Raw genomic sequence first — 25,871 nt, forward strand, 5'->3', positions numbered from 1 at the left:
AGCGTTTACTTTAGCTACTCTCTTCCCTTTTTATATACCTGTAGAAGCTCTTACTGTCTGTTTATACTTTTTGCTAGTTTACTTTCATAAACTATCTTCTCCCTCTTTATTCATTTTTTAGTCCTCCTTTGCTGGTTTCTAAAATGTTCACAATCCTTTGGCCTGCCACTAATCTTCGCAACATTGTATACCTTTTCTTTCAATTTGATACCATCCTTAACTTCCTTAGTTAGCCACAGATGGTTCATCCTCCTCGTAGTCTTTCTTTCACCACACGAACTGCAGCGATTCAAGAAGGTGGCTCACCACCACCTTCTCGAGGGCAATTGGGGATGGGCAATAAATGCTGGCCTTAACAGCGACACCATATCCCGTGAGTGAGTAAAAAAATAAATAAGTTTGGTATTGCCATTCTGGCCTGCCTCTGCAAGGCATCTCGGTAAGATTTTTCATATTATAGGTTAACTGTCATGCAGTCCTCCCTGCAGCTGCACACTTCTATTGCTAGATCAAGCTTCCTAAGCTGTAGAAGCCTCCGATGTCCATACTTGTATCTACAACATCATGAATGAGCTCTGAGAGAATTTTGCTTTCTCCTAACTTGGTGTGCAGCATCACGGGAGATCCACTAATTTCAAAAAAAATTACACCAAAAAAGGAAATTTCCATTTTGGGTGTTAACTTAAAATGATTCTCCAGATCTGTCTCTGAACAGCTTTGGAAGCCATTTGTCTAAAATGCTTAAGTGGCTGAGCTGCTTCTGTCTGATGAATGGTGGTGTAGACTGGAGATCCTAGCTGTGTGTCTAAAGTTTAAAGCAGGCTGGATGATTCTGAGAACTTACTGCTACTGTTTTGGATCAAGAGGAGAGGAAATTTAAAGTGTTCAGCTGGGCACTAATGTATCAATTATTGGTAGCCCAGAGTCAGAAGGGGGACAGGCACAGTTAACAATTTATTACATGGGTGATTTTTAGTTTTATACAAATAGAAATTATGATTGGCGCTCATACCAAATTTCTCTGGGCTAAGTGTTATACAAGAACAGCATTGATTTTAATTCTTACTGAATGTTCCTCGATAGGAGAAGGGAATTGTTGGTTAAAACACAAGACTTTACTCTCTAACTTATGTTTTTTTAAACTAACTTCTTTGTGAGGAATTTTATTTAAAGGCTACTCCACACTCCCCATTGCACGCATTCTTCTGAATGGATACCAAAATAGTTTTCATTCATGGATATCAATGAGTTGCCTATATTTGTTTACTGAAGTAGTAACAGTTGAGTTTTCCTGTGCTTGCAAAACTTAGCCAGTATTTCTTTGAAGAAAAACAACGAAATCAGAGGGTGAGTTAATCTAAAGGTGCACACATTCATATTGGCTAGTTTAATAGTGGCTGAGGCAGAGTGTTGGGATCAGATACATAAGTATCTTCTGCCAGGAAATGTATTCTAAGCAAAGAGCTGAGAGAAAGTAGGGAGTATATCCATCACATTTTTAGCAGCATTTATTGGGTTATGTGGCAGAAAGCTTTAGCGGTTAAGTTTGTAGAAGTGCAATTGAACAAACGGCCTATGTTTGCAAACAGTCTAGGTTCCTGAGAATTTTAGCCATCTTTCTAGTAATCAAAAATGTCAGTTTGAAATGTGAACAAAATTCTCAGGAATCTCTCTGAGCTGAGTTCAGTGTGGGAGTTTGAGTCTTGGACTAGCAGTTGTTAGTTTTCTTTGTTTTGTATTCCTTTCTCCTCCCTTGTGTTTTTTTCCTCCCATCGTCTCCTGAAACCTTACTTCAAGGACCGGCTGCAGACCTGCTCCCAAGCCTCTTGGTGCAGCTTAATAGCAGATTGCTAGGAAATGCGCAAGAGCAGCCAATGATGACGAACCTGTTGATTTCTTTTCCCTTTCCTTTTGGAACGAACATGATCGTTTATGGTCTTGCCACAGTGGCATAATTGAAATCCAAAACCGACTGAGAGGAATTTTAGTCACAGCCATGAGTTCTACAACTCTATGCCACCAATCCAGGCTGTTCCATACTTTTGTTCGAAAACCTAACCTTGTAAGTTCCATTTCTGGATAGGTCTTATTCCAGTAGTGCAATGTCAAATGTAGGGCAATGAAATCACATTCAGACCCAGCTACAAAGTTATTAATTAGACTTGTTCATTGTTCAGATACTGCTTTGTATGCATGTTTTCAGAATTTCTGGAATTTGTGTGCACTCCCTGTCAAAATGGTCATCAATATAACTGCTAGAGAGGGGTGAAATAACTGAACTGGAGAATTGATGTATCAATGTAAATTGCATTATGCTGGCAATATGCTTCAACCACCACTTTTCCCACAGGCAGCATTTAAATATACAGGATGGCAATCCACAAGAAGGTTTCCAGCTTAAGCAGCAGCATCCTGAATGGCTGCTGCAACACACAAAATGGCCACCAGCCTTCTTTGCAAAGCTAAAGATAGTGGTTACTTGCATGTATACTGCCATCTGCTGGCCAATTTGAAGTTTCAAATTTTGTAAAATGCATTATTGTTTCTACTGTATTGTGTGCTCCAGTTTTTGGTACAAATGCCTGGAGGTTACTGTATTAAATCAGAGCTATGAAGAATCTTGTACTTGCACAAGCATTCGACAGATTCAGAAGTCCTCATCCTGTGTTTTAAGTCATCCAGGCTCCCCCAATAGTTCAGCTAGTTAAAGCAGTGAATTGCTGAATTATACAGATGAATTAATTGTAATAAGGTTGTTACAATTACCCTACCACGCACGGATTAAGGAGGAGAAATCAGCCAGGGTTTCCGCTCCTGAGTGCTATCTAGTGACATCTTTTGCAAGTGTGTGTGGACAGTGGGTGAAGACAGAATCAGGCTTGACTGTGATTCCCCTCATGTTCGAATAGCCCATTAATAGTCTCTCTAAGCTAACGATGTCTAAACTATGGTTCAAAGTCAAAAAATGGTCCTTAAGTTCTGACTCTCTAGTCTATAAAACCAAATTAATATCCTTGGTTTCTCGTCCTTCTTCAGCACTGCTATTTGCTCAGTTTTAAAACTGATATGGTAGAAAAATGTCTCCGTCAGATCAAATGGCTTTACATTTGTACAGCTTGTGGGGTATTAACAGAACTGGATGAGGAGAGTGTCTTTTCTCATTTCACAATTTTCTGTTTTCACCTTTCATTAGTTCCAGTGTAGAGCATCAACCCACCAAACAGTTTGGGGAGTTTTTCCATAGTTCAGAACGCCAATCAAATAGTGTACCTAACCTCTTTTTTAAAGTGCACAATTGGGCTTGCATTCCAGTTGCTGCATGAAAGCTGTACTTAGTGCAATGACCATTTGGTACACACTCACTGATTGATTATCATCTTGCAGAACCTGATAACAGCGAGGGACAACATAAAAGCTGCTTAACTTTTTTTTTTTAAAAACACACCAGATGGGGACAGAAGCTGAGATAAAGATTGAAATAATAAAAAGCAACTGAACCAGACAAGAGTAGTTACTGCAGTAGTGGGCTAGAAAGGTTAGAGAGCCTGATAATCAAGTGAAAAATACCTGGTTTTGAGAAAAATGAACAGAACTGTTTATATTAAAAAAAAACACTTGACAAAGATGAGAAACACCACTAAGGAAACAGTAAAAACAGAATTGAACATAGAAAATAAATTTCCTCTTCAAATCAGTTCTGCCAATCGTGTAGAAGGCAAAGGTTTTATTCTTTATCATAATTCGTCTCAATTTCCCCATGGAATTCTCTAGGGTGGCCCACCAATAGGAAGAGAACGTGTGAAATAGCAATGCTTGGGTAATGGTTTAACGCAGGCAGTACAATTTTTCAAGTGTAAATAATACAAAACCTTTAGTATCTAAGACAGGTAGTCAGTGAGAGAGGTAGGGAATGAGCAGTCAAGAACTGTGAAGAAAATTGGACCTCCTGACGCATGGACTTGTATAGATCAGAAAATTTGATGCCAGGCCATTGGTGCAATAGTGAGGAGATGATAGAAAATTAAAAGGTAAATAGTTGCTGATGTTGGCTATGCTTGTATAACATTTTTATTGATAAAACATTTTCTTTAAAAGAATGAAACTACAGTAATCAAACAGAATAATATTGTGTATGTAATGAATATATATAAAGAAAGGATCTTTGTCCCCAAGCTGTAGTGTAACAGCACTTTAAAAGCTGGATTAAAAAATTGAACAAAACTATCTGTCGGGTGGGAGGAAGCTTGTATGGAGCAGAAACACTGGCATGGACCTGTTGGGCTGAATGGTCTGTTTCTGTGCTGTAAATATTTTGTAACGGTTGCACATAAGGGGTGTAACAGGATTTTTCCCTCTGTAAGCACCAAGACTTTGTTGTTTTTGAATAGTGCAGCCTCACAGAACTTTTTTTAAAACACAACCAGAGAAGGAAGCAATGACAGAATGATCAAAATTAGCCTGAATAGGAAGTGAAACTGGGTCAGGAGATATGAGGTAAATCATTATAAAAAGCAAAATCTAGTTAGATCAATATTAGGTTAGAGCTGGTATTAATGAAAATGGAGCAGGGCAGACCATTGAAGCCCAATGGAAAGAAATAGTCTTGTACTATCTGTCCTTGTTACATATGCTCTAGCTTACTATCTCATCTAACACCAAAAAAAGCTGCTAAACTCTCATTTCATCTTCTTGACTGTCCTGTGTAAATGATGCGTAGTATGTGTTGGAGGTGGGGGCTATAGATTACAGACTTTTTTGAATTTTTTTAAAATTTTAATTTTACAGTTTAAATTTCTGTTGGATTGTTTTTTAATCCAGTAAATTAAAAGACAGATTTGTAGGAGTGAGCGAAAGAAACTGGACAGATTGGTAAGAGAACAAAAGCAAGGAAGTAAAATGAAACAATACACAGAATAAAACGAATGTGTGTTGCGAGGGAAGAAGGGTAACTGAGTGAAAAGGGAGATATGGCCAGCAGTGGAATTCAGGGTTATTGGAAATGCTGCAAGGGAAAATGTGGATAGGAGAGCTAGATGGACCTGAGGTCTTCTGCCTGAAACTGTTACTATGTTACTAATGTGGAATATAAGGGCCAAAAAAATTGTTCCTAAAGTATAAAACCGTGGGTAGCATGATCGATCGAGGTGAATAGTATAAAACCGTGGGCAGCATGATCGATCAAGGTGAATAGAAAACAAGGTGAAGGTGATTTAAAAACTGGTCAAGAGCTAAAATAGAAAATAAGATTAAGGTAATGAGGAATATTAAAAGAAATGTCAAGCTTCTCTCTTTTAAAGATATTTGTAGCAAGCATCCAAGTTTGGAGATGACACGAGGGGAGGATTCAAATAATAGGGAAGATGCAAACAAAATATGCAGGGTTATGGATAGGTTGGGAAGGTGGGCTGATGAGTGGGGAAGAAACATAAAATGGAGACAAATGTACAGTAATGAGATTAGATAAAGGAAATGAACAGTGGGGAAACTAAACTAAACTAGTTTATCTCCTGTGACACACGAATAGTCAAGACCAACGGCACTTTTCAGGTCAAACAGGATTCGAGGGCGGGGAAATAATTTACTCAAGTCAGTGGAAGGCGGATTGAAAGCGTGGGAAGGACTGGGAGAATGAGAAGGCCGGGGGAAGGGGCAAAGGGAACTTTGCCTCTGCATGAGTACAGGAGTTGGATTTTTACCTCTGCAAATTGGGGGGTTGGGTGTGGGGGCAGGGGGGTCGAGTACAGGAGTTGGATTTTTACCTCTGCAAATTGGGGGGTTGGCTGGGGGGGGCGAGTACAGGAGTTGGATTTTTACCTCTGCAAATTGGGGGGTTGGGTGGGGGGGGGGGAGCGAGTACAGGAGTTGGATTTTTACCTCTGCAAATTGGGGGGTTGGGTGGGGGGGCGAGTACAGGAGTTGGATTTTTACCTCTGCAAATTGGGGGGTTGGGAGGGGAATAAGTTACTGCCCAACAATTTTTACCTCTGGTGGGGAGGAGACAGTACAAATTGTGCCTGGGGGTGGGGGGGCAGTTGGTGCCGAGTACTTTCTCCCTCAGTGCGGTGTAGGTTATGGCGAACTATTTTAGTTTTCTACCTCTGGTGTATCAGAAAAGACTGTCTGTTTTGCCTGCACTGCCGGAGTGTAAATTTTTTAACAATCTGTTTTCTTCTGCCCATGATCGCTGGATGGTTTTTGGCCTGCTTCGGGATGGGAGTAAAGATTCATTTATAGTTTTGGCATGGCGCGTTTGAGTGCTTTTACGTCGCTTAATGCATTATACTCAGGTTTGTTTATAAGTTACAGTGCTGGATTTGCCACATTTTGCTGATGAGTTGACTGATATCTTTTGAAATCCTGCGGCCAACCCCAGGTGCCTTTTAAGGGCATCAAGGTGGAAAATTTCAGTCCAGGAGATCTGTAAGATAACATTATTCACACACTTACATTTAATCAAACTAAAATCCTTACCTTCCTTTACTTACCTGCAACAGCATGGGTGCTGTTTCAAAAATTAGGCTAATCCACAGTGGCACTTGCATGCAGTCTCAACCATTTATTTTATGTTAACTCTGTACCACAAGGATACGGTTCGGGCTGTTGTGTAAGGTTTGGTGGTGCCCCATTGTTTTCAGTATCCTGTAATGCTATGTTTACAATTCAATTCAATTTTTATTTGTCATATACGCAGCAGATGTGTGTACTGCACAATGAAATGTTGATTTTTACGAGTCCTCCCAACATTGGAATAAATATGGCATAACAATGATAAAAATACTAATAGAAATACTAATAGAAAGACAGTAATAATAAATAAAACAACAGTAATAAATTAATCGTTCATGAGTCTTATGGCCTGGGGGTAGAAGCTGTTTCGAAACCTGTTGGTACGAGACCGTATGCTTCGGTATCTCTTACCGGACGGGAGCAGGGCAAAGAGGTTGTGGCTGGGGTGACTCGCGTCTTTAATGATTCTCAGGGCCTTCCCCCGGCACCCCTCGGGGTAGATATCCTGCACAGCAGGTAGTTTAATTCCTATAGTGTGTTGTGCAGCTTTCACTACCATCTGCAGAGCCTTGCGGTCTGTGGCGGTGCAGTTGCCATACCAGGTAGTGATGCAGCCGGACAGGATACTCTCGATGGTGCACCGGTAGAAGTTGGTGAGAATCTGGGGGGCCATTCCAAATTGCTTCAGTCTCCTGAGGAATAACAGGCGTTGGCATGCCTTCTTGGTTACAACGTCGATGTGATGGAACCACGTTAAGTCCTCCGTAATGAATACACCCAGGAATTTGAAGCTGCTGACCCTCTCCACCTCAGCCCCTTCGATGTAGATTGGGGTGTGTCCCTCCCCCTACCGCTTCCTGTAATCCACGATCATCTCCTTTGTTTTGCTGATGTTGAGGGAGAGGTTGTACTTGCACCATTCTCCTAGGGCTCTTACCTCCTCCCTATAGCCTGTCTCGTCGCCATCTGTGATCAGGCCTACAACGGTAGTGTCATCAGCAAACTTGATGATGGAGCTGAAGTTGTGCATGGCCACGCAGTCGTGAGTAAACGGAGTACAGAAGGGGGCTGAGCACACAACCCTGGGGAGCTCCTGTGTTCAGGATCAGTGTGGAGGAGGTGTCACTGCCTATTTTCACCACCTGGGGTCTTCCCATCAGGAAGTCCAGGATCCAGTTGCATAGGGAGGTAAGAACATAAGAACATAAGAAATAGGAGCAGGAGTAGGCCAATCGGCCCCTCGAGCCTGCTCCACCATTCAATAAGATCATGGCTGATCTGATCCTAACCTCAAATCTTCTATCACTCTGCATCCACCCGAACCCATGTGATCTCCCGGGAGAGGCGAAAAACCAGATAAAGACCCAATGGCCAATTTGGGAGAAAAAAATCTGGGAAATTCCTCTCCGACCCATCTAGGCGATCGAAATTCTTCCAGGAGATCACTCTGTCCCTATATTTTCTACAGTACTTACCTTCTGTAAAGGCGATCTCCACCCCAGCCAGGAACAGGAATAAAACCATCTCCTGAAATCTAACAGAATTAGAACACAGTAGGAGCAGAACAAGGCTACACGGCCCCTGGGCCCGCTCCACTACCCATAGGGCCATGACCATTCCGAACCCAGACTCATGTCCAATTTCCTGCCCGCTCCCCGTAACCCTTAATTCCCTTTACTTCTAGGAAACTATCTATTTCTGTTTTAAATTTATTTAATGATGTAGCTTCCACAACTTTCTGGGGCAGCAAATTCCACAAACCTACCACCCTCTGAGTGAAGAAGTTTCTCCTCATCTCAGTTTTGAATGAGCAGCCCCTTATTTTAAGATTATGCCCCCTAGTTCTAGTTTCACCCTTCATTGGGAACATCCTCACCGCATCCAGCCGATCCAACCCCTTCACAATCTTATATGTTTCAATAAGATCGCCTCTCATTCTTCTGAACTCCAATGAGTAGAGTCCCAATCTACTCAACCTCTCCTCATATGACCACCCCCTCATCCCCGGGATTAACCGAGTGAACCTTCTTTGTACTGACTCGAGAGCAAGTATGTCTTTTCTTAAGTATGGACACCAAAACTGTATGCAGTATTCCAGGTGCGACCTCACCAATACCTTGTACAACTGCAGCAATACCTCCCTGTTTTTATATTCCAACCCCCTAGCAATAAAAGCCAACATTCCATTGGCCTTCTTAATCACTTGCTGCACCTGCATACTAACTTTTTGAGTTTCGTGCACCAGGACCCCCAGATCCCTTTGTACTACAGTACTTTCCAGTTTCTTGCCATTAAGATAATAACTTGCTCTATGATTTTTCCTGCCAAAGTGCATAACCTCACACTTTCCAGCATTGTATTCCATCTGCCAAATCTCTGCCCACTTACTTAGCCTGTCTCTGTCCCTTTGCAGGTTTTTTATGTCCTCCTCACTCACTACTTTCCGTCCCATCTTTGTATCATCTGCAAACTTTGATATGTTACACTCGGTCCCCTCCTCCAAATCGTTAATATAGATTGTAAAGAGTTGGGGACCCAGCACTGACGAGCTTGGAGGGGATAATGGTATTGAATGCTGAATTATAATCAATGAACAACATTCTCACATAGGTGTTCCTCTTATCCAGGTGTGATAAGGCAGTGTGCAGTACAGTGGCGATGGCATCATCCCTAGATCTGTTTGGGCGGTAGGCAAATTGGAGTGGGTCCAGTGTGTCAGGTAGTAACGAGTTGATGTGGGTTTTGACCAGCCTCTCAAAGCACTTCATGATGACAGAAGTGAGTGCTATGGGGCGGTAGTCGTTTAAACAGGTTACTTTTTTGGGGGGGACTGGAATAACCGATGTCATCTTGAAGCAGGTGGGGACTACAGACGGGGACTACAGACTGGTACAGTGAACGGTTGAATATATCCGTAAACACGGCTGCCAGCTGGTCAGCACATGCTCTAAGGACACGCCCAGGGATTCCATCTGGACCGGGTGCTTTGTGGGTGTTCACACTCAAAGGTCTTGCTCACGTCAGCCACGGAGATTGAGAAGACCCGGTCGTCCTGAGCCGCGGGCGTCCTTGTAACAGGCCAGTTGTTGTTGGCCTCAAACCGGGCGTAAAAAGTGTTAAGCTCATCCGGGAGAGAGGCATTGCTGGGCATGACACAGTTGGGTTTCCCTTTGTAGTCTGTAATAGATTGTAGTCCACTCCACATCCTTTGCGAATCTGAGCTATGATAGTGTGACTCCACTTTGTCCGTGTATTGTCTTTTTGCATTTTTGATGGTTTTTCTGAGGTTGTACCTTGATTTCTTGTACTCATCTTGTACAGTGCCACTTACTGGTGCAGTACCTGTTGAATTTGAGACCACTCACCATTTTTAATATATAATCGATGGCTCTGAGACACACAACACAGGAGAGGGATAGGGGAGGGAGTTATTGGTGGGTAACTCACTGAAACCAACAGGTGTGACACATCAGTGAGGAAACTAGTTGTTCTTGGAATTTATAGCCAAAGTGGGTGAGAACCTGATGGTTCTTTGAAAATTTGTGTAAAGCTAATTTCAATGAGTTTAAAGGTTAATGAAAATATCTAACAGTTTAATAGTTATCTGTTCCTTAGATTTAGCTGTGTGAATATTTGGTTCCTGGAATCTGACTTAAAAGACCAACATGAAAGTCCCTTTTGTTGCTGAAGTTTATATCTGTCATCTATAAAGAAGTTTTTGTGGTCTGATTTTCTATCTACCACCACTTTGTCATGATTTTCCCATTTGGGTTCCAGTTTCTCATTGCTACAACAACTGAAACTTTCATTTATATATCGCCTTCCATCATAGAAAAATGTCCCATGGCAATTCAGAGACAAATAAAAACAGATGCCAAGCTTAAAAAGCAGCTATTAGGAGGGATGACAAAGTTTGGTTGAAGAGGTGGCTTTGGTCAAAGAAGAGGCTTTTAAGGAGGGTCTTAAATGAGGACAGGGAAATGTAGAGGCATAGGGGTTTAGGGAGGGAATTAGAGTGTGGCGCTTAAGTGGCTGAAGACGTGGTTGCCAATGGAGCAGAAGGAGGGAAAGATACACAAGAGGCTGGAGTCCGAGGAATGGAGAGTTCAGTGATTGGGGGTTGTAAGGCTGGAGGAGGTTAGAGATATTGGAACGTCATGGATGGATTTAAACACAAGGATGAGAATTTTAAATTTGCATTGAAGAACCAGGAGTGAATGCAAGGACAGGGGTGATGGGAAAGCAGGACTTGGTGTGGGATAAGCTATGTGCAGTAAAATTTTGGATGAACTGATCTGTATGGATGATGGGAGGCTGTCCAGGAGACCATTGGAGTAATTGAATTTAAGGTTACAAAGGCGTGAATGAGTATTGCTGTGGTATGCTGGAGTTACATGATGTTGCAAAGATGGAGGTAAGCAGTGTTTGTCATGGAGATGATGGGAAGGACACTGGGTTAGAAATTCAGATCACAGTTGTGAGCAGTCTGGTTCAGCCTGAGACAGTGGCCCGGCAGGGGGAATGGAGTTTGTGGCAAAGGTATGGAGTTTGTGGCAGGGGCCAAGATAATGGCTTTAGTCTTCCCAATGTTTAGCTGTAGGAAATTATGGCTTATCCAAGATTATATTAGACAGGCATTCTGATGGCACAGAGGCATTGGAAGGGTCAACAGAGTTGGTATCATCAGTGCACATGTAAAAACTGCGAATTATGTGACCAATGGTATGTAGATATGGAAGCCAAGTTACACTCCCCAGTTTTGCTCTTAAAAATAAAATTGGGTGATTTTTTTTTTCTTTCTGTTTTGGAGTGTGGGGGAGGGGGACAGGGATTGAAGTAGCTACCTCCTGTACAAACACAACGGGCCAAATGGCCTCTTTCTGTTTTGGAATTTCTATGATTCTATCTGTTTCTTAAACTTTGTTAACAAGCATTCTATACTTGTCCTAATTTTTGACATGATTAGATTTAAAATGTGCGTGTATGGCTTAATAACATAAGAGGGTACTGTTAATCATTAATGTTCTCTGTGACCAGGCAACAATCTCTCTCTAATTTGTCAGTATTTGAAACTAAGACTATCTGTTGATACTCATACTGCATCATCTTTGTTTTGATCAAATCAAAATAATTGGTATTGTAATTACGCTTTATAGTGATTTATGATTGAATAAGTCATTCAGTTTTTAATGAATGGAATTCCTGGATTTTTTTCTTGTTTTGGGAATGCATTTTGTGATCAATATTTGAAGACTGTAAACCAGTGGCTGTGATGTGATGTCAGCTATTATCAAGTCAAATTTGCCATTGATACACTGTACCCAAGAAAGTATCGGTCACTCCCATCTGCTTATTGAAGCTCCAGGTCAAACTATGGTATAATAGTATCCCCTTGTGGCCTGAACCGGATATTCCTGTGTACTTCTTCAATCTCCAAAAGCAGAACGAGCAAACACTTGGTAAGCTGAAGCTTTGTGCGAATCATTGAGCTGCTTTTATTTCCCATCACATGACTATATAGAGCAACAGTTGTGAACGGATTCACTTATTTCAATCAATACAACTTGTCTTTGTGTAAGAACACAAAGTAATAAACATGCTATGCTTCTCCACATCAATGAGTTGTCTTACATGACTTGGACAGAATAATTCCTCTGCATTTTGGCCTTTAGCCTAAGGCAAAATCACCTCCCTACAGTTTCCAGTTTTCTCTCCTGACTATCAGTGCAGAATCTAACAGCTTAACTTGGCAATGACCCCTGTTGAGTAGAAATTAATAGAACTGTCACAGCATTAATAGTTGTGAACGATCATTAAAATGTTAAACTACATTTTATTATCTCTAGCATGCTGGTTCAGATATTCTATCTGAACTCTAATTTATATCTCCCAGCCTTGCTGTCCTATGAATTTAACTTGGAGAGCTAAATTTAGCTCAATACTAGTATATATTGCACCAAATTCCTCCCTGCAGCAGCATAGTTGTAACCCCCAAAAAGTGACATTAGCATTCTAGAGAAAAGCATCTGCAGAAAAGGATTAAAGTTTCTTCTAGTCTTAGGCTAAGTGTCACCTTGCTTTCGTTGGTAATGTTTTTGCTTGACTCCGAATTGTGGGTTCAGGCCCCACTCCAAGACTTGAGCATGTAATCTAGAGTACAGTGCAATGATCAATACAATGCTGAGTGAGTACTGCATTATTGGAGGTACCATCTGCTTGTTTTGATGGAAGTGAAACATCTCATGGTGCTATTCGAAGAAGAACAAAGAGTTCTTCCAGTGTCCTAACATTTATCCTTCAAGATTGTTAGGGATGAGGAAAGCCATTCAACTCCTCTTCACCCACCCAGAATGATCTAAAAACCTCCCATTTCAGCACCAAATTGTTTAAAAGATTCCAGAGTTTTCACATCCACTATTCTTAGAAGTCTTTGATACATTGACCACTCTTTGTGTGTGAAAAATTTCCAGCTATCAGCCCTAAATTTCTTTTAATAGTTTGAGCTATGCCCTCTTGTCCTATTCTTGTATCTTACTTTAAATTAATATTCCAGATCTACCATTTCTAGTCTCATAACTATCTTCTATACCTCTCTAAAATCACCTCCAAATGTTTCCTTTCTAGGCTGCAAAGGCCAAGTTTCTCCAGTTTCTCCAGTTTTTCCTCATAACTCAGACATTTGACACTAGGGATTAGCTTCATGGTTCTTTCTCTGAACTGCCTCTAGAGGTTGAATATCTACCTTGTGTCTCGGCTGCCAGAACTTGTACGCAGTACTCAATACGATCTGATCAGAGCACTATACAGCTTAATCATGACTTCCTGTGACTTGTATTTTACTGTTTATGTAGTTTGACATTTTATTGGCCTTGGCAATTGTTGCTCCGCATTAGTTGAACATACTGGGTGTCAAGTTTACCAAGAGTCCTTGGTCTCCTTTTGCTTCATCTTGGCTATTTCAACAACATTCATGGAGTATGTGTATTTCTTTTCCCATGTGTAATACTTTATACTTATTTGCATTAAGTTTCATTGTTCTGCCTACTTGCATATTTTATCCAACTCATTCTGTAAATTCTTAGCTGCCTCCTCTGATTCAACTGCCCCATATAGTTTGGTATCCTCTGGAAATTTGACTACTTTGCATTGAGTTTCTGAATCCAACTTATTTTATGTAAATTACTAATGATCGTGGTCCCAACACCAAACCTAGAAACATCTCGCTCAATGTTTCCCTCCCTTCCCCACCTGACGTAACTCTTCTAATGAATACTTGTTTTTACCCATCAGCCAATTTCTTATCTATTCCTAGTGTTTACCCTGGACCCATACAACATTGAGTTTGTTTAATAGGGCCTGAGTCTGTTTTGGCCACTTTTCAAATATGGGCACCAGGTTAGCCCATTACTGTAATAAGCTACTGGTACCTCCCCAGTATCCAGAGACTCGCTCATAATGATTGGTGGTGCCCCATGAATCATCATCCTAATCTCTCTCATCACTCTGGGATTAATACTGTCTATTTCTGAGAATCTGGTTGTTTTGAGCCCTTTAAGGCTGTTTGGGACTTTATACAACTGAGCTGGAAGTTAATGAATTTATCTCGTTTGCAGAGGGTATGTTGCTGATGACTTCCATTGTGACTAATTGGAGAAAATAACCTTGCACAGTATTTTACTATTATGTTCATCAGTTTTAAGCTCATTTTCATTTTTTAGGATTTTCACCTCAGACCTCTTTAATGTTATAGTACTGACGATGTTAACCATTATGTTTAGCCTCTGCTGCTGTGCTTTTTAATGGTTCATCTGATCATCTTTATAATGTGTTTCTGCATTTTCTTCTTATCCCAGTGAACCCTTTCCCTTTCTCCCTGCACGATTTGTAGAAATTGCTTTTCCTCAAAGTTCTTTGTTAAATGATTTATGGTGACATTTGTTTAGTCTGAGCTTGTAGGTATTAGGAATGCATTTATTTTGCATGTTCAGAATTATTCCTTTTTAAGATGTTCCACTTGTCTTTAAAACAGATTAGCTGGCCATTTGTTTAATTTGGTGTTTGTGGGACCTTGCTGTGTTCACCCACATAACTGTACTGTATGCCATTAAATAATTGGTTGTGAAATACTTCGGAGTTGAGGCACTACATAAATGCAAGTTCATAATTTGTTCACATTTTTAAGGTGCTTATTTAGAAACATTGCCAAACATTCTATCTGACATTGTAACAGCACTAGCTATATTTACTGACATTGTGGTTTTTTTCAGGCTAAGGTTGTTGGAAATGAAAATAACAGCAAAGATGGCTATCATACTCCGACTGCTACAAGTCCAAGTGCAGAGGAAAAACTTCCACATGACAATGCACCTTTCTGAGCAAGAGCTGTTCTCTTCATACCTGACTCACTGAACCCCAAATCTACACAACAGTTGAATTTAATGCAATTGCAAACATCACGCTAATATGGTTATTTGATGCCCATTTGGTGAAAAAGTATATTATTGCTGATCTCCTGAAAATCTGATAACCATTTTGTAATATGTAAAACTTGAGCAAAAATATTGACCTTCAGAATCTCTTTAAAGTTATTGTCACTATTTGAAAACTAGCTTTGACTACCTTAAAACCTCAGTTTCAACAGAGTAGCAAGCACTTGGCACACTACTATTAACTCAGATTCATATCATACTAGCCTTTGTGCTTTAATGACACTTTTATATGTATTGGCCAACTCTGGGACATAAGTGGATAGAATTTCCAGTACTATTTAAGCTTGTATAGGATGATTATGTGCCACAACAGACATCATTTGAGGAGTGCTTATTTGGGCAGGGATTACTTCTGCTTTTGTTGTATGTCCAACAGCTTTAAATATGTATGTTTAGTACATTTATGTTAGTGACTGCAGCAAGCTGAATTTTTTTTTTTTTTTTTAAAGCCAAAAATACTAGCTGGTTATAGTTTATATCCAGTGGGCTATAGGGGATATTAATGTGAAATCTTGGTGGGTTTTAATGGAATGAAACACACAATGTAGGTTTTAGTTTAGAATGTTTTGATGCATTATGGGTAATTCTGTCTGACCGTTTCTATTTGCAAACAAAAGATGGGGGTTGTTCTGTTCCATGTATGCCAGGATATAATTGTACATTCCCCTTTCTATCACCAGAATGCTCACAATTAAACATTGGTTATTAAAGCGTTCCAAAAGAATAAGCCTTTTTATTCTGATTGATCTATAAACCATATTCCTTTCTTTTCTTCACCTGCCCTTCTCACACTTCCCCTCTTGTAATTTTGTTTCCTGAGCATGGACAACACTTCCAATGTTAAAAGTGATTAGATTTTTCTATTAAAAATTTCACCGACAACTAGCGGTTGGCAATGAACATTCTACATTTTTTTTGAATGTATAATGTGTAGTTCATGTGGGGAGGGGAAAGGACTGGCAGAGACTTGATGGCCTGTTTCCATGCTGTAACATATATAATTCTATGACTCTGCCGAGCAGTGCAAGCATGCAGTATTACTATTATACTATTGAACTACAGAATCCATGGGTGCTGTATAACTGGCCGATTATACATCCAATATTTTGTTCGTATTTGTTTTGCACTGTCACAATTCATCCTGCAAAAGAAGAAAATTAAGAATGCAACGGAACCATAAAGTGGCATAACAAACTATGGATTGGGTTACTCAGTCAACAATTCTTAATTGTTTTTTAAATATTAAAATTCTATGTAAATTATAATCGGAGTTGCTTGTCTTTGCAACTTTAGAAAAGACAAAGCAAAGGAAATATAAAAATTCTATAGAGTAGATTTTTCAGAAATTTCTAAATACAGTATTAAAAATAAATATTACTTGTCCGCTACATAACAAGTTTATTGCACATGTAGACTTAAAATATAACACACAATCTACTTTCAAGAGTAAGTTCAGTGAAACCACACAGTTCCCAAGTCCAATAATTAACCTTATTTAGATGCTAAACTACAATACTTGTATGAGAGAACTGGAACCAATTCAAATGAAATGTTGGCCTCAGCTTTTGACAATCTATTATTTTGTAGGGCAGATTTTCCTGTTATATTTGGGTGTGATGGATTGCATACCCATAATGAAACCTGTCTGATTTTCCATTTATCAATTTAAATAAGCCAATTATCACACTTACACAACATGTGAACCTTAAATGACAACAGAGCCTGGTGCATCCATACAACAATTTAAAAATTAGCGACCAGAACTAGGCTGCTATTCTGTGGATTCTCTTTGATGTAAAGCTATTTCTTTGTCGCAGTCATGCAAGCAGAATATTAAGTCTTTACACCTTAGTTAATGATGTGGCAATGGCCTGTAACAGTTGGATTTCCTTTCTGGAATTTCTGCTGGACTGTTTTGAGTGACCTTGAGCAGAAATTGCATTTCAGTCTGATGAATGCTGTATCCAGTAATGCTTTAATCATAAAAGCAAGATACTGTGGATGCTGGAAATCTGAAATAAAAACAGAAAATGCTGGAAATACATAGGTCAGGCAGCAGCGTGGAGAGAGAAACATAGTTAATGTTTTAAGTCGATGACCCTTCATCAGAACTGGAACAAGTTGGAGCTGTAACAGATTTCTAAGCAAGTGCAGGGGCAGATGGAGGGGAGGAGAGGAAAGAACAAAAGGGAAGGTCTGGGATAGGATGGAAAGCATAATGCAACACCTGCCCTTTTACTTCCTCCACTCCCACTGTCCAGGGCCCCAAACATTCCTTCCAGGTGAAACATAAGAGCAGGAGTAGGCCATATGACCCCTCGAGCCTGCTCCGCCATTCAATAAGATCATGGCTGATCCTCAACCTCAACTCCACTTACCTGCCTGATCTCCATATCCCTTGATCTTCCAGAGTCCAAAAATCTATCTTATCTCAGCCTTGAATATACTCAAAGACTCAGCATTCACAGCCTTCTGGGGCAGAGAATTCCAAAGATTCTCAACACTGAGTGAAGAAATTCTTCCTCATTTCCATCTTAAATGGCCTACCCCTTATCTTGAGACTATGCCCCCTAGTTCTAGACACTCCAGCCAGGGGAAACAACCTCTCAGCATCTACCCTGTCAATCCCCTTCAGACTCTTGTATGTTTCAATGAGATCACCTCTCATTCTTCTAAACTCCAGAGAGTATAGGCCTATTCTACACAATCTCTCATCATAGGACAGTCCTCTCATCCCAGGAATCAATCTAGTGAACTTTTGTTGCACCGCCTCCAAGGCAAGTATATCCTTCCTTAGAAAACGAGACCAAAACTGCACAGTACTCCAGGTGTGGTCTCACCAAGGCCCTGTACAATTGTAGTAACACTTCCTTACTCTTATACTCCAACCCCCTTGCAATAAAAGCCAACATGTCATTTGTCCTCCTTATTGCTTGCTGTACCTGTACAGTGATTTACTTGTTCTACTTGCAATTTACTATACTGTATTCCTGCTGACGATGTGATCTCCTCTACATTGGGGAGACCAGACACAGATTGGGTGACCGCTTTGCGGAACACCTCCGTTCAGTCCGTAAGGGTGACCCCGAGCTTCTGGTCGCCTGTCACTTTAATTCTCCACTCGACTCCCACTTTGATCTCTCCGTCCTCGGCCTCTTAGTGTTCCAACGAAGCTCGAGGAACAGGACCTCATCTTTCGATTCAGCACTTTACAGCCTTCTGGACTCGACATCGAGTTCAACAATTTCAGACCATAATCTCTGCCCCTATTTTTTTCACATGGCAACTGTTGATGATGCTGCCATTCCCATTTACACCTCATCTGGACTCATCTTTTGTTTCTTACCTTGTCCCATTATCATCTTTAGCCTTGCACCACCATCCCTTTTGTCTTTTAATCTCAAAAGCAAAATACTGCGGATGCTGGAAATACTCAGCCGGTCAGGCAGCATCTGTAGAGAAACATTTCAGGTCGATGACCCTTTGTCAGAACTGGAAAAAGTTGGAGAAGTAACAGGTTTTTAAGCAAGTGTAGGCAGGGCGAGGGGAGGAAAGTACAAAAGGGAAGGTCTGTGAAAGGATGAAAGGCAGGAGAGATTAAGAGACAAAAGGAGATGGTAATGGGACAAGTTAAGAACAAAAGATGACTAGATGAAGTGTAAATGGCAATGGCAGAATGATCGACAGCTGCCATGTGAGAGAAAAACAAATGATAGGTATCCCGCATGAACTTGTTCTCACATTGAACAACTTCCCCATTGACTGCACTCACTTCCACTAAATTAAAGGTGTTGCTATGAGAACCCACATAGAAACATAGAAGATAGGAGCAGGAGTAGGCCATTCGGCCCTTCAAGCCTGCTCCACCATTCAATGAGATCAGGGCTGATCATCCAAATTCAGTACCCTGTCCCTGCCTTCTCCCCATATCCCTTGATCCCTTTAGCCTTAAAAAATATATCCAACTCTTTCTTGAATATATTTAATGAACTGGCCTCCACCACCCTCTGTGGCAGAGAATTCCACAGGTTCACCACTCTCTGGGTAAAGAAATTCCTCCTCATTTCAGTCCTAAATAGCTTACCCCTTATCCTTAGACTATGACCCCTGGTTCTGGACTCCCCGGCCATCAGAAACATCCTTCCTGCATCTAGTCTGTCCAGGCCTGACAGAATTTTATAGGTTTCGATGAGATCCCCTCTCAATCTTCTAAACTCCAGTGAGTATAAGCCCAATCAACACAATCTCTCCTCATACGTCATTCCTGCCATCCCAGGTATCAGCCTGGTGAATCTTCGCTGCACTCCTTCCATGGCAAGAACGTCCTTCCTCAGGTAAGGCGACCAAAACTGCACACAATACTCAAGGTGTGGTCTCACCAAGGCCCTGTACAACTGTAGCAAGACATCCTTGTTCCTGTACTCGAACCCTCTTGCTACAAAGGCCAACATACCAATTGCCTTCTTAACCACCTGCTGCACCTGCATGCTTACTTTCAGTGACTGGTGCACAAGAACGCCCAGGTCTCTGCACTTCTCCTTCTCCCAATCTATTGCCATTCAAATAATAATCTGCCTTCCTATTTTTGCCACCAAAGTGGATAACCTCACATTTATCCACATTATAGTGCATTTGCCATGTTTCTGCCCAATCACCCAACCTGTCCAAATCGTACTGGAGTTTCACGACATCCTCCTCACAGCATACCCTCCCACCCAACTTTGTGTCGTCTGCAAATTTGGAGATATTACATCCAATTCCCTCGTCCAGATCATTAATATATATTGTGAACAGCTGGGGTCCTAGGACCGATCCTTGTGGTACCCCACTAGTCACTGCCTGCCACTCGGAAAACGACCCGTTTATTCCAACTCTTTGCTTTCTGTCCACCAACCAGTTCTCTATTCAAGTCAATACCTTGCCCCCAATCCCATGTGCCTTAATTTTGCATGCTAATCTCTTATGTGGGACCTTATCGAAAGCTTTCTGAAAGTCCAAATACACCACATCCACTGGTTCTCCCTTATCTATTTTACCAGTTACATCCTCAAAAAATTCCAGTAGATTAGTCAAGCATGATTTACCTTTTGTAAATCCATGTTGACTTTGTCCGATCCTGTCACTGCTTTCCAAGTGCTCTGCTATTACATCTTTTATAATGGACTCTAGCATTTTCCCCACTACCGATGTCAGGCTTACCGGTCTATAATTCCCCACTTTTTCTCTACCACCTTTTTTGAATAGTGGGGTAACATTAGCTACCCTCCAATCCATGGGTACTGTTCCAGAGTCTATCGAGTTCTGGAAGATGACCAGCAATGCATCTACTATTTCTAGGGCCACTTCCTTAAGTGCCCTGGGATGTAGATTATCAGGCCCTGAGGATTTATCGGCCTTCAGCCCCATCAATTTTCCGAACACCATTTCCCTACAAATACTGATTTCTTTCAGTTCCACCCTTTCATCAGACCCTATGTTCCCCGGCATCTCTGGTGTTAGATCCATGTGTTAATGGAGACACGGAATGCAGGAGTTGATTTAACAAGTGTTTATTAAACAAAGTCTGGAGGTGAACTAACAACACAAGACGCTACACAGGCTTATATACCCGAGTGGTCACTACTGGTACTACGGTATACAGGGGCTTCAAAAACATAGTTCCTCTTAAAGGTACATACACTACAATTCCTCCCCTTTTAGATAAATAGTACATAACATTTTAAGTAATTATTAAATAACATTTTTACAAGAACAATAATATACACATTTGCTGAAGTTAATCAATTACAAATTCAGTCTCTCTGGAGGCTTCCTGACTCGGTCCGGATAACGCCGCGGTGGTGTAGTAGGTTCTTTTGGCAAGGTCGATTCGGCTTCAATGCTAGCGTCGGGTTCATGTAGTTCCAGTATCACCGGATGGGAGGTAGATACTATGGGTATCTCTGCTTCATCACTAGGCGTATAGAGTTGTGGTGTAGGTTGTCCTTTTTCAGATGACTTTATGATCTGGTCAGTATGGCGCCTTATTATGCTTTCTCCAATGTCCACGGTATACATCAGCGGTCCTAGTCGTGTGCAAATAGTTCCAGGCTGCCATTTCTCGGTACAGTAGTCCCGGGCCAAAACTGGTTGACCTATCTGGAAGGTTCTAATTGGCCTTTCATTCATGCTTTGAAATTGCCGGTTCTCTACGTCCCTTCTGACGTTTGGCTTGACCAAATCCAGCCGGCATCTTAGTCTTCTATTGAAAAACATCATGGCGGGGGTTTGGTTTGTAACCACATGTGTTGCATTCCTGTACGCAAACAAGAAGTTATCTACCTTATGTTGTAGATTTATGTCTTCATTACCCATGGCCTTTATGGCCTTCTTGAAGGTCTGGACAAACCTTTCAGCCAATCCATTGGTGGCGGGATGGTATGGGGCGGACGTGTAGTGCTTAACCCCATTGTTTTTTTAAGAACTTCCTGAATTCTTCGGATACAAATTGCGGTCCATTATCAGAACAGATCTGTTCAGGCAGCCCATTCCTGGCGAATATGGTCCTTAATACTGTGATGGTTTTTTCCGTGGTGGTGGAGGACATCTTTATTACCTCAGGCCACTTGGATTGTGCATCCACCGCGATTAAGAACATTGAGTCCATAAATGGACCAGCAAAGTCGATATGTACCCTTTGCCATGGAGATGAGGGCCACTCCCATGGATGTAGAGGGGCTTGTGGTGGGGCGTTTTGGACCTTCTGGCATCCTAGACAGCTCTTGGTCATTTCTTCGATGTCTCCATCGATACCTGGCCACCACACAAATGCTCTGGCTAAGTTCTTCATTTTCACTCCACCCAGATGCCCCTCGTGAAGCTCCTTTAGCACTCTATCCTTGAGTTTGGGTGGAATCACCACTCTGGATCCACACATCAAGGTTCCTCGACACACTGACAGCTGTTCTCTTCTTTGCGAGAATGCTGGCAACAGTGGTTCGCCATGTGCTGGCCATCCCTTCACCGTTAAATCGTAGACTCGTGAGAGAGTCAGGTCATTTCGCGTTTCCTTTTCAATGGTAGAATTTGTCACCGGTAGACATTCCACTATGGTCGAGTGGAATATCTCCACTGGGTCCACTGTAGGCGCCTCTTCCACCGTTGGCAATGGTAGGTGCGATAACCCGTCAGCATTCCCATGCTGTTTTGTTCCTTTGTACTCTATGTCATATTGGTGTGCCCCTAGGAAAAGGGACCACCTCTGTAGCCTTTGCGCTGTCATAATGGGAACGCCCTTTTTAGGGTTGAATATGGAGACGAGGGGTTGATGGTCAGTCAACAAGGTAAACTTTTGTCCGTGTAGGTAATGGTTGAATTTCTTCACCCTCCACACCAGGCTGAGTGCCTCCCTGTCGATCTGGGCATAGTTACGCTCAGCTGAGTTCAATGAGCGTGACGCAAAAGCTATCGGCCGCTCCGAGCCATCAGGGAATCTATGCGATAATACCGCTCCCACGCCGTAAGGGGATGCATCGCACGCCAGTCTGATTGGCAGTGATGGGTTGTAATGAGCCAACACTTCCCTGGACGTGATCAAGCCTTTGCATTTATGGAAGGCACGTTTACAGTCTTTACTCCATTTCCAAACTACTCCCGTTTGTAGCAGTGCGTTAAGCGGGTGCAGAACCGTCGACAAGTTTGGTAAAAATTTATGATAGTAATTTACTAATCCCAGGAACGACCTTAATTGTGAGACATTTTCAGGCGCTGGGGCCTTTACGACCGCTTCAATTTTTTCAGGTGACTTATGCAACCCTTCTTCGTTAATGACATGGCCACAATATGATATTTGTTTCTGGAAAAATTCGCATTTGGGGCGATTTGCTCGTAGGCCCCGTTCTCTCAGCCTCGTGAGCACCTGCTCCAAGTTGGCAAGGTGCTCGTTCTCGTTTTCTCCTGTTACAAGGATGTCATCTAGGTAGCATTGAGTCCCCGGAATCCCTTGCAGGACTTGCTCCATAGCTCTTTGCCAGATAGCCGGAGCTGATGCCACTCCGAAAACCAGTCGATTGTACTGGTACAGGCCTTTGTGTGTGTTTATCGTGAGATACTTTTTAGAGGCCTCCTCAACCTCCATCTGTAGATATGCCTGTGCCAAGTCAATTTTGGTGAAACGTTTCCCTCCGGATAGTGAGGCGAAAATATCTTCTATCCTCGGAAGAGCATACTGTACCGTGTGAAGAACCGGGTTTACAGTCACCTTGAAGTCCCCACAGATGCAAACTTTTCTCTGTTCTTCAGATTTATCATTATTCAATGTTTTCTTCATGACCGGGACGATGGGTGTTGCCCACTCGCTCCAATCTACCTTGGATAACACGCCTGCTTTTTCCAAATTCTCCAGCTCTGCCTCGACGGCTGGACGAATTGCGTATGGCACCGGCCTTGCCTTAAAAAACTTGGGAATTGCCGCATCTTCCACTTTTATTGAGGCGGTGGCGCCTTTCAGGGTTCCTAGTTCCTGTTGAAACACTTCTTTGGCGTTAGCCAAGATTTCTTTTAATCGTCCAGGTATGACATCATCATCGTTTTTTTTCTTACTGGTCACCGTCAGTGCCTGAATGGAGTGCGAGTCTAAACGTATCTTTCTGATCCATTCACGTCCCAACAACGGTGGACCACCATCTTGCAGAACATATAAATACAACTTCTGTATTTCCTTGCCGTTGTATACAACAGGCACCCTTATTTTCCCTCTGGGGTATACTTTCTGCCCCGTATATGTCTTCAAGACAATGGATGTGTCTTTCAAAGGTATATGCGGAAATAGCCGCTCGTAATCCCGTCGACTCATGACGGTCAGAGCTGATCCTGTATCTAGCTCCATTTTGACTGGGGACCCCGCTATCGTGAGGGTAACCCAAATGGTCTGGTAATCTTCTTTGGCAATTACATTATGTAATTTGAGACAGCTTAGTCTCTTGTTTCCGGAGTCGCTATCGCTCTTCTGGTCTTCGGAGCTGCTGTCCGTCATCATTTGCACCTTTCTGTACTTTTCCTTATTGACCTTTTTACTGTCAGCGGATTTCTTTCCAGATCTGCATACACGTGCAATGTGTCCCATCTTTCTGCATTGCCTGCATGCTTTGTCCTTGAACCAGCAGTCCTTCTGGTCATGGGTGGATCTGCCGCAGCGATAACATCTCTCGAAACCCCGTGTCATTTCATGGGTGCCGAAGTCCTGTGGCTTTTGCTGTATCTCTGCAGCTCCTCTTGCTGCTGCTTCGTATGATACAGCCACACTGAAAGCCTTGTCCAGTGTCAAATCTTTCTCAGAAAGTAGTCTTTTCTGTGTTCCTTCGCTTAGGAGACCACATACGAATTTGTCTCGTGGAGAATCTGCCAGTCCTGCCCCGAATTGGCAGTGCTTTGACAGCTTTCATAATTCGGTGAGGTAATCAGCGTTACTTTCATTCTTTTGCTGATTCCTCCTGAAGAATTTGAATCGTTCCGCTATCAGCAGCGGTGTTGGGTTTAAGTGCTCCTGTAAGGTATCAACAATCTCCTTAAAATTCTTGTCCGTCGGTTTGGCTGGAGTGATCAAGTTTCGTAACAGCCCGTATGTCCTTGCGCCCATCAGATTTAGAAGTACCGATGCCTTTTTATCATCCGCTACTTCATTCGCCTTGCAATATACCTCCACTCTTTCCACATATGTGGTCCAATCTTCTATATCACTATCGAAAGCAGTAATATTGCCAGTCTTCGGCATCTTGAAAATCTAAAATGGCGCTTCCCGTGCTTTTCTTTCTTCCCCGCCGAGTTAAGATGGCACCTCCCGCGCTTTCCCGCCGCTGCCGCTGCTGTTCTCCGTGGTTCCCGTTGCGACCTGCAGCTTTTCGCGGTATTTCTATTTTTTTTTAATATATCGCTTCAATAGTTTCTCCGTTACCTGGAGAACCGTTCCCGTCGTGGAGCGGACCCTCTGGGACTTTCCCCTCCCTCTGCTCGGTCCGAACGCCGACCTGCTTTGCAGCACCGGCTGCGCCCTGAGTGCTCCACCCTCTCTCTCTCTTTGCTTCTGCTTCCTGACTCGCTGCCCGGCCCCGTTGCAGAACCACCCGATCGAGCTCTAGCCCGCCGCAGCCCAGGAAGGATTAGTGCACTATCTGCCACCAGCCCGTTTAGCTGGGGAAACCACAGACTGGAAACCAAGCCTGGCCCTCGTTTTCGAGTTTCTTCGAGTTATTATTTTATATTTTTTCTTGCTTCTGGCTTCGACCTTCGTCTGAGGAATCGATCCCCTTGAGGTGCTGCTGAATTGCAGGTAAGTTTGTTTCTAACTCGTCGCCACTGTTAGATCCATGTGTTAATGGAGACATGGAATGCAGGAGTTGATTTAACAAGTGTTTACTGAACAAAGTCTGGAGGTGAACTAACAACACAAGACGCTACACAGGCTTATATACCCGAGTGGTCACTACTGGTACTACAGTATACAGGGGCTTCAAAAACATAGTTCCTCTTTAAGGTACATACACTACATCTGGGAGGTTATTTGTGTCCTCCTTTGTGAAGACAGAACCAAAATATGTATTTAGTTGGTCTGCCATTTCTTTGTTCCCCATTATAAATTCCCCTGATACTGACTGCAAGGGACCTACGCTTGACTTCACCAATCTTTTTCTCTTCACATATCTATAAAGGCTTTTACAGTCAGTTTTTATGTTCCCTGCATGCTTACTCTCATATTCTATTTTCCCTTTCTTAATTAATCCCTTTGTCCTCCTTTGTTGAATCCTAAACTGCTCCCAATCCTCAGGATTATTGCTTTTTCTGGCCAATTTATATGTCCTCTCCTTGGATCTTATGCTATCCCTAATTTTCCTTGTTAAC

The 25,871-nt window shown here is 42.1% G+C and overlaps 1 protein-coding gene and 1 long non-coding RNA gene across 9 annotated transcripts in view; one reads left to right on the plus strand and one right to left on the minus strand.

Annotated features, from left to right (window-relative positions):
- The window catches only part of tpd52l2b (tpd52 like 2b), a 61,526-nt gene extending 45,803 nt beyond the window's left edge, over positions 1-15,723 (plus strand). For all 8 annotated transcript variants that reach the window (XM_086005470.1, XM_086005467.1, XM_086005474.1 and 5 more), the window contains one exon: positions 14,775-15,723. In XM_086005470.1, coding sequence (XP_085861596.1) covers positions 14,775-14,882 — 108 coding nt within the window. In that variant the 3' untranslated portion in view covers positions 14,883-15,723. The remainder of the gene's footprint in view (positions 1-14,774) is intronic.
- Positions 15,724-15,826: 103 nt separating this feature from the next.
- The window catches only part of LOC147108718 (uncharacterized), a 38,772-nt gene continuing 28,727 nt past the window's right edge, over positions 15,827-25,871 (minus strand). Inside the window, exons 3-4 of the long non-coding RNA XR_015080635.1 lie at positions 16,844-17,008; positions 15,827-16,137 (exon numbers count right to left, since the gene is read on the minus strand). This is a non-coding gene — a long non-coding RNA (uncharacterized LOC147108718). The remainder of the gene's footprint in view (positions 16,138-16,843; positions 17,009-25,871) is intronic.

Source organism: Somniosus microcephalus, chromosome 13, assembly GCF_052327205.1.
Source record: "Somniosus microcephalus isolate GS21.2 chromosome 13, FLI_Smic_1.0, whole genome shotgun sequence".
In the NCBI taxonomy this organism is placed as follows: domain Eukaryota; kingdom Metazoa; phylum Chordata; class Chondrichthyes; order Squaliformes; family Somniosidae; genus Somniosus; species Somniosus microcephalus.